We start from the raw sequence: 12,618 nt of genomic DNA on the forward strand, positions 1-12,618 counted from the left end.
AGTTTATCATGGTCATCATGCAGTTAACTTCTTCCACCTGGTGGACTTTTTAGCATCTGCAAACAACTCGGGAATGTGCACCAAACATATTATCTGTAGCCTTCTGGGAAGAACTGAAGATTCTGTGACTGCAGTATAGCTAATCTATTGATAAAGTTTTTTTTGTTTGTTTGTTTGTTTTGTTTTGTTTTTAATGTGTTCACATTTTTCCAGTCATTAATTCTTGAGCCAGCCTTTTGTGATTCAGATGAGGCCTTGGAGACTGAAGATTTTCTACAAACAGGAGGCAGGCAGAGGGCATGGGGTGGGGGTAGGATCTATCCCAGGAAGGCCCCACTGGGTTCTGCTTCATTACAGTTGGAGAACTTCCCACAGCGCCCTTGTTTGGTCTTGATGAGGGCAGAGGGCCCAGAGAGGAGGCTACTATCTCCTTCTGCCAGCTTTTTCCAGGTTTCCTCTGTAGCCCATGGGGAGCCTCTGAGCAGCAGAGATGGGCGGGGCCCGAGCCTCCTGTCTCCACCTTCTGGGTGAATGCCTGGGCTCAGAGCAGGAACTTCCGCAGAGTTTGTGGCCAGGTGCACTCCTGGGAGCTGGGCTGGTTCTGCCTCACAGTCAGCCTGCTCCCTTTATCAAAGAGCTGATAACTTTGCCTCCCACTTGTGTGAGGCTTCTGGAAGCACCTACCTGGGTGTCTCTTGGTCCTGCAGCCCCACACGTGGCACGCTGCATCCATCCTATGCCTGTGGCAGCACCTGCACAGAGCAGGTGCCTCAGAGGTGGACCCTGAAGGCTGCTCAGTCTTGGGAGGTGGACCTGGTGCACAAAGGGCGCTCCACTCTCAGAAGCAGGTGTTCTCAGGCTCCGGCCCAGTGGATCTGTGAGGCGGCCAGTCCCCAGCATCCCCGCCAGAGCCTCCAGGAGCAGCAGGAGCCCCACCGCCACCTGAGCAGGGAGACACCGGTCTGTGTCCGCCTTGGCCGGCAAGATGCTGCCTGTGTCTGCGGAGGTGAAGACCAGCCCACTACAGAAGGCGAACTTCTGCTCACGCCTGTTTGTCTGGTGAGTGCCCAGTCTGAGCTGTGACGTTCCACGGTGGGCGCAACACTGTCGGCTTCTGTTGCGGACCAAGGGACAAAGCGAGGGAGCGTGCCTGGGAGCCTGAGGCCAGTGGGGTTGTGAGGTTGGGAGGGGTGGGTTTCGGAGGGGTACCAAGGGACCTGGTGTCAGGGGTACTGAGTCTCCCTGCCTTGCTACTCTCCGCCCAGCCAGCCACGTCACCTGAGAGCTGATGCAGCAGGAGCAGAAGGCAAGGAGGTTGCTCAGGGAGAGTCACTGCCCAGCAGGAGAAGGGACTGGGCTCCCTAATCTCCACCTTATCCAGTAGCCTCAGAACCACTCAGAAATTCGCTGTCAGTTCTGAAATAAGCTGCAACTCCCCTCCTGGCCCCCCCAAGCAAGCAGCTTGTGAACAATTTTCTTTATCTATTTAGTGCCCTGCATCTTTGCCATCTTCCAATAACGTCCCCACCTTTTCCCATGTTCCTTAGGTGAACATTTGAGTTCCAACTGCCCTGGGCTCCCTCTTTCCCCTTGTCTATGACTATGTCTTTCTTTCTGTCCCTCCTTCACTCCCTGTGTGGTCCTGTATGTTCGGTACCTAGTTTTGGCCAATTTCATGTGCGTACAAAACACTATTGTTTTTTATGAAATGAATGGGGACATTATTCTGGAACATGTGTTGCTTTTGCCTGGGACACAAGCCAGGAGTAGAGTGTGTATTTGACCACAGCCCCTGGCCCTATTGTGAATATCTCCACTTCTACCTTTGAGAACCAAACCCTGGGGATGTGGTCCCTGAAACATGTGGGGTCTTATCCATATCTCTATCCTTCAGAGAAGCAGTGCATGCAGGTCTTGATGCAGGTGGTGCTACCCAGGAGTCCTTTGGTCCTGAAACCACTGACAGGTCCATGAGCTGGGAGGAAACACAGAGATGAAAAGCACTGCAGAGAGCTGAAGTTCTTAATTGAAGTCTTCATCTAATAGCTGGGACTACAGATATGCAGGCCTGAACCTTTGGATTTTAATCCCACTTGGGTGATTATTAGGTCTTTTGTTTCTGGACCCTAACCCATTTATCTTTTCCACAAATTCTGATACTTCTTTCATTGGACAGCCTAGGGGATTCCCAGGGGGATGGCAGCCCTTATGCTTGTTTTGATGGTGGTGTATTCAGTGCATGTAGCTACATCCCTTGGCTATTTGATTGCCCTTTAGGAAAGAGGGACCTAGAAGAAGGAATATGTGTGTGGTTACCATAAATAATAGCAAAGTAGACAAATGTCTCTTTAACGTCAAGTAGGGCAAGAAACTCTCAAAGCACATTCTGTTTGTTGACTTTGAAAATGTATGTGCATAGAAATGGAAGGTGAAGACTTCCATTTTCATTGGTACCCATTTCCAGTTTTCCTGCTGGGGAGGAAGGAGCTATTACCACTTATTTCATGCTTGAAGACTCTGAAGCATAGAGGCTGAGTAAGTTGCTTACCATCATACAGCTAGTAAGCAGTGGAGTGGGATCTCAAACCAGGAAGTCTGGTTCTGGGATCTGTGTTTCTTGTGTATGTAACTGCTGTGCTTCTCATGGAGTTGGTTGCCTGGAATTGTGCCAGGGGCCTAGCGCAGGATGAGACCCCTTATCATGATGGGGAGGTTCTTTCTCACTCAGATTCCCACAACCAATAAGTAAACTGATGGTGAGACTGGTAGAGCACAAGCTTTGCTCAGTGACCAAAGAATGGAAAAGTGGAGACTTAGTTTGCAAGTCAACCTCTCAGCCCGACTGGGTATATAGGAGGGTTGAAGTAAAAGGAAGGGAATCAGGTTAAGAGAGGGAGGAATATTCATGGCTAACCCAATAATGCAGTGTGATTTGGACCTGAAATTAAGGTAGCACTCCTTTTTAGTCCTTGTATGAGCTCTTTGTTTTGTTGTCATAGCCATTGTCAACTGTAGTGGTCCTGGTTGGTGTTGGGGATTTTCTCCCCAGGACTTGGAAGTGACGAACCTGAAAGAATGACACTCGGACAGTCTCTTGCAAGGACTGACAAGTTTATTTCTGCAGTCAAGCCTTTTTATAGAAGCAGGAACAAAGAGCTTAAAGTATACTGCCAGCAGAGCACATATGGGGTTAACACATAATCAGTAAAAACATTTCAAGGACAGCGCGCTCTAAGTGACTCATGTGCTTATCCCACAACCCGTTTTCTCAAGTAACATCCCTATTTATTATTAAATCTTGGCACCGAGCATAACCAAAGGCAGTAGATGTTTTTCTGTCCGCAGTACACAAAGCCGGGTACTTCCGGCCCTTTGCCATTTTCCCAAGGACTTTCTCCTAATACGGCTATTTTGTACTATGCTTCCCAACATAGCCTCCTTTTGTTTTTAATTTAAGCATGGTGGCTGCTAGTTGGACTCCATTGTGGGAGGCACGGAGTCTTGAGTAGAGACTTCTGTATCCTATAAGCAATGACAAAAAGAGCAGGGTGATTAATACATATATAAAAATATTTCTTCCTGAAAGCCAAGCTCTAGGGTCTAGAGACAATAGGGTTTTGGTTAAAGTATCATAGAATTGAGTGCTATACAATTCCTTAGGTACCCTAACTTGAAAATTAGCAACTTGTTGTTTCAACAAATTGATGTCTAAACTTGAGTTATCTGTGAGATCCTGCAAATGCACCTTAACTTTATCCCAAGGATATTCAGTGCTATTATAGAGTATGTTAGTCAGACAAAAAGAAGTAAAATTCCAGTGACAGCACATACGTGTTCAGAAAGTCAGTTGCTGCATTTGATCTCCTAAGTAGATAACCACAGTTTGTAAGTCATTAATTCATGTTTGTTCTATTTGAGCTTGTCAAGTCCACAGATCATGAGAGTCTTTGTGCCAAGCAGTGATAAAATCATGATTTTATATAGAATTATGTAAAGCCATACCAGACAAAGTTCCTACAGTCACAATGGAGATAAGGCTTAAGATGCCTGCAATAATCCACCCAATGATGCGCTTAGATCGCCTAAGCCCAGTTTTCAACAATACAGAAAGAAATACAGAATCAGTCCAAGGTTCAGTTAAGTTTACGGGAAGCCATAACTCAGATCTTTGTTTAACTAGCGCAATGCTAACATTGTGATATGAAATGGTGTGATTAAGGCAGGTATACAATGCACATGCAGTACAATTAACAGTCTTGGCTGATAAGTCGATACCAAAATGCCCTACAATAAATAAGTACGGAAGGTGAACACACAATTGAATATAGCCAGTACTATTATATAGGAAGGTATAATTATAAGGACAAAACACACCCACAGTCTCATAAACACTAGTGAAGTGCTCTAAAGCTGCTCGAATTTTCCAAATGTGCCATTGCTCTGGCCCCACAATGGGGACGACAATCCTGGGTCGTGGGGGGTGATAAGCCCCTGTTATACCAATTCAGCAGTATGTCCTTATCAGTCCATAAACTTGTCTTAGATTTATGAAAGCCTCCAATGCTTGATCTATTAAACCAGTAGCAGTTATGATGTTCCTCTCGCTCTTCAGTGTCTGCCCAGCCTGACGAGTCATGTTTTTCACTTGAGCCCATGTCGGGTAAGGATTCAGACGATGGCGTTTCCTTATTGGCTCCTCCAGGGTCATTGACGAGACCCTTCACATTAACATCATCACTTCCTGAGGGAGTGCACTCTTGGGGTCCCTCCCGGTAATGGACATAGTGAAGAGGAACCCAGATTTCCTCTCCATCTGCAACAACAAGACCATAACCCTTGCCTAGGAGTCGTAAGATTCCTGGCAGCCACTGATTGGATTGCTTATACCATACTGGTGTATTGATTTCTAATTTGCTGTTTTTGTCTTCTGCCAAATGTCTATCTGCATGAGTGTCAGAATTAGTTTTTGTTAAGTTTAAAAAATTTAGGGAATAAAGAGTTAAAGATAATAATAATTGAGGGTTCATAGAATAAGAAGTGTATCTCCTCTTCCATATTCCCCCTTTCTGTTTTAGTAAATGAGTTTTTAAGGTGCAGTGGGCTCTTTCAATAATGGTTTGACTCTGAGGATTATAGGGTATTCCTGTAATGTGTGTGATGTTCCATTCTGATAAAAATAAATGAAACAAATGTGAGGTGAATGTAGGTCCATTGTCTGTTATCAAGACAGAAGGAATCCCCATAACGGGGAAGGTGAGTAAGAGTGTGGAAATGGTGTGTTGGCTGGATTCTGAAGAGACAGTTACTGTCCAGATAAAGTTGCAAAATGTATCTATTGAGGCAAAAAATAAATAAAATTTTCCTAAGGAGCAGTGAGTGAAGTCAGATTGCCAAAGGGAATTAGGTTGTTGCCTCCAGGGATTAATTCTTGATATTGTAGTCCATAAATGCAGAGGGGCACAGACATCATAGGTTTTAATAATATGTCGTGCTTCAGCGAGAGGGATATGGTATTTAGAGTGCAATCTGTTAGCATTGGTATGAAGATTAGCATGTTTGTCAGTGGCAGATGTAAAAATGGGAGCTATGAGCCTGTCAATAGTATCATTTCTTGCAGCCAGAGGGCTAGATAAACCTGAATGAGCACGTATATGTGCAATAAAGAAGGGTTCAGTACATGAGTGAATTAAAGCTTGAGTCTGTGAAAAGAGAGTATATAATTCTTCATCTAGATTGTATAAAAAGGTGGTAACAAAATCAGGAAAAAGGGAAGCAAGGTATTTGGAATCAGTATATACGTTGAAGGATAATGGTTGAAGTGACAGAAGAGCATATAAAGCATACAATTCAACTCTTTGTACTGAAGAGTAGGTAGTAGGTAATTTCTCTTTGATATCAGGGCTGACAATCCCTGTTATGTCTTTCTTGTTGCCATCAATGAAATGGGTGGGTACTTTGGAAATAGGCTGGGATGCAATGACATTAGTTATAATGAATTTAGTACATTGTAGAAAGTCCCATAATTTTCCTTTTGGTAAATAAAATGAGATAACATTTTGAAAATCACTTAATGCCATTTGTATGGTCAAGTTATATTGTAAGGCAATTTGCAATTCCTTTTTTGTCAAGGGAACTTGTATTGCATATGGATCAAATCCAGTCAAAGTTTGTACACGGCTTCTTCCTGACACAATTAAGTGCCCTATTTTCTCAATATATGATACAATTTTTTTAGACTGTTTAGTGTGTAAATATACCCATTCTATTGGGCTATGTTGAGCTATAATTGCAGTAGGTGAATGTTCAGAGGGGAATATATATAAAGAAACTGGTTGATCATAATCTAGCCGAGTTGAAAAAGATTGTTGAATGTGTTTCTCTATTAAGGCCAGTTCTTCTTTGGTCTCTTTTGTTAGCTGCCTAGGGCTATTAGGGTCAGCGGATCCCTCTAAAATTTTAAATAGATTTTGTAAGGCATAGGTGGGGATGCCAACAGATGGCCACAGCCAATTAATATCACCTAGCAATTTTTGAAAATCATTCAGCGTGCATAGAGATTGCACAGAAATTTGAGTTTTTTGAGTTTTGATTTTAGATTATTCCATAACATGTCCTAAATAATTAAAGGGTGCTTTCCACTGAATTTTATCTGGTGCTACAAGCAGGCCATGATTTTGAAGAGTAATAGTAACTTCATTATATAACTGTAGTAAACAGAGTTCAGATTCCATAAAAAGAAGTATTATCCATGTAATGAATTATAAATGCAGTAGGATATTTATCTCTAATGGGTTGTAATAAAACAGATATGAGATATTGGCAAATGGTAGGAGAGTTCATCATTCCCTGAGGTAGCACCTTCCATTGAAATCTTTTAATAGGAGCCATGTAATTTATAGAAGGAACTGAAAAGGCAAAACGTTTTCTATCTTTAGGGTGCAAAGGTATAGTAAAAAAGCAGTCTTGTAAGTCAATAATAACTATAGACCATCCTTTTGGTACCATAGAAGGGGAGGGCAATCCTGGTTGTAAGGGCCCCATAGGTAACATGGTATTATTAACATTTCTTAAATCTATCAACATTTGCCATTTTCCTGATTTCTTTTTTATTACAAAAACAGGGGAATTCCACGGGGAAAATGAAGGTTCTATATGAGCTTTTTGTAATTGTTCATTAACTAATTGTGTAAGAGTTGCCAGTTTTTCTTTAGTCAGGGGCCATTGAGGTGTCCATATTGGGGTATCAGATTCCCAATCAAGGGGCAGTGGTGTTAACTCAATGGCCCCCATTAAAAGGTTCATTTAAAGAAATTGTGGCTTTCATTTGTTCAAGAAAATCCCGTCCCCATAAATTGATTGGGATATTAGTAATATATGGTTTAAGATAAGTTACAATTTGATTAAGGCCATACATTTGTAAATAGGATGCATTGACAAAAGTTTGTGTGGCATTAGCTTCATTTACTTCTAATAGTCTAAAAGGAGCCATCAATGGGGGCCATTCTGCAGCTCTAATGATTGAAATGTCAGCTCGGGTATCTAATATGCCTGTGAAATTCTTTCCCCATGTGAGTAAAGTAAGCATGGGTTTCTGATGTTCCTTTAATAGGGTGGATAGTGCAGCAGTAAGGTTGATACTGCCAAAGCCTCCCTGCTGAACTTTATCAGATGCCGTCATTGGTTTGACATATGGTAAAAGTAATAATTGTGCAAATCGTTCCCCTTTTTGTAAGTATACATTTCCCATTTTCACAACATTTACCATATGTATTTCTCCTTCATAATCTTCGTCCACAACACCAGTCAATACCATTAAATCTCTCATTGTGCAGCTACTACATCCCAAAATCAGTTCCATTGTCCCGGGTGGAATCAGGCCATAATATCCAGTGGGGATTTTGTGGGGGTTGTATAATTCTATTAGTTCCATATCATTAAGGACTAGGTATATTGATGCAAGCACTCTTAGATGTAACTGCTTGTAGTGTCATAACAATAGGTCCTCCTTTTGTAGCGGGGCTAGAGGATGGCCCCTTTATCAGTTTCCCTGTTGTTTTTGTTGTGCACCCAGGTTAAAGGTGTTTCCAATCTTATCAAATTTAGAATGACATTCATTCAGCCAGTGGAACCCCTTTTTACATCTTGGACATACTCCTTGGGGTTTCTTCTTATTAGAAGTAGTATTATTTTTTCCGGCCTGTGCTCGCATGCAGCATTGTTTTTTCATATGGCCGGCCTTCCCACAGTTAAAACATTTGGCATTAGCAGCTTTTTATACACTAAAGGTTTCCAATTCCACCAATTTTGCTCTATGGGATATAGATCCTGTATCCCTACAAGCTTTCAAATATTCCATAAGAGAGCCAGTCTCTCAAATTGGTCTGAGCATGGATCGACATTCCTCATTAGCATTTTCAAAAGCAAGATTTTTTAAAATAATATTTTGTAAAGTCACATCCTTAATAGATTTTTAAACTGCATCCTTTAATTTTCCTATAAATTGAGAATATTCCTCCTCATGTCCTTGAATAATCTTAACAAATGAACCATCAGAGTTAGCGCTATCAACCTTTGCCCATGCCTTGCAGGCAGTTTCTTTAATAAAATGCAACATCTCAAGGGTAATATTAGCTAATTGTGCCATTACATTGGCCATAGTCCTTGTTCTAGTCAGTATATCATAAGTTAAATTGGCAGGGTTACCATGAGATTGCTGGTCAATCATCAGCTGTTGGGCCTCATCACTAACCCATATTTGCCATTGCAGTAATTGTTGAGGATTTAAAGCCATTTTTGCTACTTGAAAAAAATCATATGGCATCCAATGGTCAGCCCATCCTCTGAGAAATTCTATACAGTAAGGAGAAATAGGTCCATACAGAGTTCATGCTTTCTTAAAATTAGACAACATGCCAAAATCTGTACCATCCCAAGAATTTTGACCTTGGACGGGTTGATCAAATTGTATTGGGAAAGCGAAAGCACAAGCAGGCATCTCCCGAGGAGGAGTGAAGCAGTTAGTACAAGCAAAGTTAGCAATTGCTGTTACAGGCGGAGCAGAAGGAAAAACCTCAGATTTGGGCTGTCCGTTGAATGAAATGATCTCCATTCTAAGTGGCTTCAGTTTTGATGCATCCTGTATATATATGTCTCTAAGTTGTTTTTCTAAGGATTGTGTCTGAGCATAACATTCTTATATTTCAAAGCACCTTGTATATCTTGTTCTTTAAGCTCATATTCATGTAAAGATTGAATAGTTTTTACTTCCAAATCAACGTTATGCCCTTCAATTTGTTCTACAATAGCCCGTATGAGTGACCATGTAACCCTTGCTGATATGCTCACAAAGCATTATTTTTAACCCTTTTCTAAATGTCTAGATTGAGTGTCCCATCTTTTGGGAACCATGAATTGTTCCAGTAAAATATGATAGGAGTCGTTCAACTGATCTCTTGAAACATTAACACCGTTTTGTTTCAAAAAATGATAAATTATATAAATGACAGGAATTTTACTGCTATGTTGTCCCATCCTGCTTACCTCTTTCTGCAGGGGCTCATCACTTTGTTCAGCCTTCCTTTCAAGTCCCTGTTTGTGGCGCCACTTGATGGGGATTTTCTCTCCGGGACTTGGAAGCGACGAACCTGAAAGAATGACACTCGGACAGTCTCTTGCAAGGACTGACAAGTTTATTTCTGCAGTCAAGCCTTTTTATAGAAGCAGGAAAAAAGAGCTTAAAGTATATGGCCAGCAGAGCACATATGGGGTTAACACATAATCAGTAAAAACATTTCAAGGACAGCATGCTCTAAGTGACTCATGTGCTTATCCCACAACCCTTTTTCTCAAGTAACATCCCTATTTATTATTAAATCTTGGCGCCGAGCATAACCAAAGGCAGGAGATGTTTTTCTGTCTGCAGTACACAAAGCCGGGTACTTCTGGCCCTTCGCCATCTTCCCAAGGACTTTCTCCTAATAGGGCTATTTTGTACTACGCTTCCCAACAGTTGGTGTGTCATTTATCATGCTTATATATTACAGTGGATGCATAATGAGGCTCTGTGTCTACTAGATGTTAGAGCTTCTGCCATTTGCATCCTACCTAGTTCTAATCAGTACATATTTTTTTTCTTACCTTTTATGATTGAGCCTGAAACTCAGATAAGAGCAGTTGGTTTCCATTCAAGGGCAGGGCAGGGATATATTTCTGGGATATCAGGCTTTCCTTTTTACTGCTCATTATTATTGAAGGACTCTGAAGGGGCAAAGGTACATCTTCTGATCTTGCTACCTGCTAAGCGTAGGCATTGTCACATATTGGGTTCAGTTCAGTTCAGTTGCTCAAAGAGTCTGTCTCTGTGATCCCATGTACTGCAGCACGCCAGGTTTCCTTGTCCATTGTGAACTCCTGGAGCTTGCTCAAACTCATGTCCATCGAGTTGGTGATGCCGTCCAACCATCTCATCCTCTGTTGTCCCCTTCTTCTCCTGCCTTCAATCTTTCCCAGCATCAGGGTCTAATCCAATTAATCAGTTCTTTGCATCAGGTGGCCAAAGAATTGGTCCTTCCAATGAATATTCAGGAAAGATTTTCTTTAGGATTGACTGGTTGGATCTCCTTGCACTCCACGAGTCTTCTCCAAAACACAGTTCAAAAGCATCAGCTCTTCAGTGCTTAGATTTCTTTATAGTCCAAACCTCACAACCATTCATGACTACTGGAAAATCCATAGCTTTGACTAGACAGACCTTTGTCAGCAGAGTAATGTCTCTGCTTTTTAATATGCTGTCTAGGATATCCATAATTTTTCTTCTAAGGATCAAGCATCTGGTAATTCATGGCTGCAGTCACCATCTGCAGTCATTTTGGAGCCTCCAAAATAAAGTCTGTCATTGTTTTCATGTTTCCCCATCTATGTGCCATGAAAAGGAGTACATCAAGGCTGTATATTGTCACCCTGCTTATTTAATTTATAGGCAGAGTACATCATGAGAAACACTGGACTGGAAGAGACACAAGCCAGAATCAAGATTGCCGGGAGAAATAGCAATAACCTCAGATATGCAGATGACACCACCCTTACGGCAGAAAGTGAAGAGGAACTAAAGAGCCTCTTGATGGAAGTGAAGCTGGAGAGTGAAAAAGTTGGCTTAAAGCTCAACATTCAAAAAACAAAGATCATGGCATCCGGTCCCATCACTTCATGGGAAATAGATGGGAAAACAGTGGAAACAGTGTCAGACTTTATTTTTCTGGGCTCCAAAATCACCGCAGATGGTGACTGCAGCCATGAAATTAAAAGACGCTTACTCCTTGGAAGGAAAGTTATGTCCAACCTAGATAACATATTCAAAAGCAGAGACATCACTTTGCCAACGAAGGTCCATCAATCAAGGCTATGGTTTTTCCTGTGGTCATGTATGGATGTGAGAATTGGACTGTGAAGAAGGCTGAGCATCAAAGAATTGATGCCTTTGAACTGTGGTGTTGGAGAAGACTCTTGAGAGTCCCTTGGACTGCAAGGAGATCCAACCAGTCCATTTTGAAGGAGATCAGCCCTGGGATTTCTTTGGAAAGAATGATGCTAAAGCTGAAACTCCAGTACTTTGGCTGCCTCATGCTAAGAGTTGACTCATTGGAAAAGAGTCTGATGCTGGGAGGGATTGGGGGCAGGTGGAGAAGGGGTGACAGAGGATGAGATGGCTGGATGGCATCACTGACTCGATGGACGTGAGTTTGAGTGAACTCTGGGAATTGGTGATGGACAGGGAGGCCTGGCGTGCTGCGATTCATGGGGTTACAAAGAGTCGGACACGACTGAGCAACTGAACTGAACTGAACTGAACTGATGGGATCAGATGCATGATCTTCATCTTTTGAATGTTAAGTTTTATGCCAGCGTTTTTCACTCTCCTCTTTCACCATCATTGAGAGGCTCTTTAGCTCTTCTTTTCTTTCTGCCATCATTTCAGTCAGTCAGTTCAGTCGCTCAGTCGTGTCCGACTCTTTGTGACCCCATGAGCCACAGCACACCAGGCTGCCCTGTCCATCACCAACTCCTGGAGTTTATCCCAAACTCATGTCCATTGAGTTGGTAATGCCATCTAACCATCTCATCCTCTGTCATCCCCTTCTCTTCCTGCCTTCAATCTTTCCCAACATCAGGGTCTTTTCAGATGAGTCAGCTCTTTGTATCAGGTGACCAAAATATTGGAATTTCAGCTTCAACATCAGTCCTTCCAATGAACACCCAGGACTGATTTCCTTTAGGATGGACCTGTTGGATCTTCTTACAGTCCAAGGGACTCTCAAGAGTCTTCTCCAATACCACAGTTCAAAAGCATCAATTCTTCTGCACTCAGCTTTCTTTATAGTCCAAATCTCACATCCTTACATAACTACTGGAAAAACCATAGCCTTGACTAGATGGACCTTTGTTGACAAAGTAATGTCTCTGCTTTTTAATATGCTGTCTAGGTTGGTCATAACTTCATGGCAGCAATTACCATCTGAAGTGATTTTGGAGCCAAAAAAAGTAAAGTCAGCCACTGTTTCCCCATCTATTTGCCATGAAGTGATGAGACCAGATGCCATGATCTTCGTTTTCTGAATGTTG

The 12,618-nt window shown here is 42.1% G+C and overlaps 1 protein-coding gene and 1 long non-coding RNA gene across 6 annotated transcripts in view; one reads left to right on the top strand and one right to left on the bottom strand.

Annotated features, from left to right (window-relative positions):
• The first annotated feature begins 541 nt into the window (after positions 1–541).
• The window catches only part of LOC147361913 (ATP-binding cassette sub-family C member 4-like), a 195,388-nt gene continuing 183,311 nt past the window's right edge, over positions 542–12,618 (top strand). For all 5 annotated transcript variants that reach the window (XM_086330224.1, XM_086330221.1, XM_086330223.1 and 2 more), the window contains exon 1: positions 542–1,059. In XM_086330224.1, coding sequence (XP_086186350.1) covers positions 986–1,059 — 74 coding nt within the window. In that variant the 5' untranslated portion in view covers positions 542–985. The remainder of the gene's footprint in view (positions 1,060–12,618) is intronic.
• Positions 3,091–9,991, bottom strand: LOC147361914 (uncharacterized). Its single transcript, XR_015138378.1, has 2 exons — positions 9,541–9,991; positions 3,091–3,522 (listed from the first exon to the last, which is right to left on the bottom strand). It is a non-coding gene; the product is annotated as an uncharacterized LOC147361914 (long non-coding RNA).

Source organism: Bos grunniens, chromosome 12 (genome assembly GCF_055505025.1).
Source record: "Bos grunniens cultivar Pamir isolate PY7600 chromosome 12, Bosgru_T2T1.0, whole genome shotgun sequence".
Classification (NCBI taxonomy): Eukaryota; Metazoa; Chordata; class Mammalia; order Artiodactyla; family Bovidae; genus Bos; species Bos grunniens.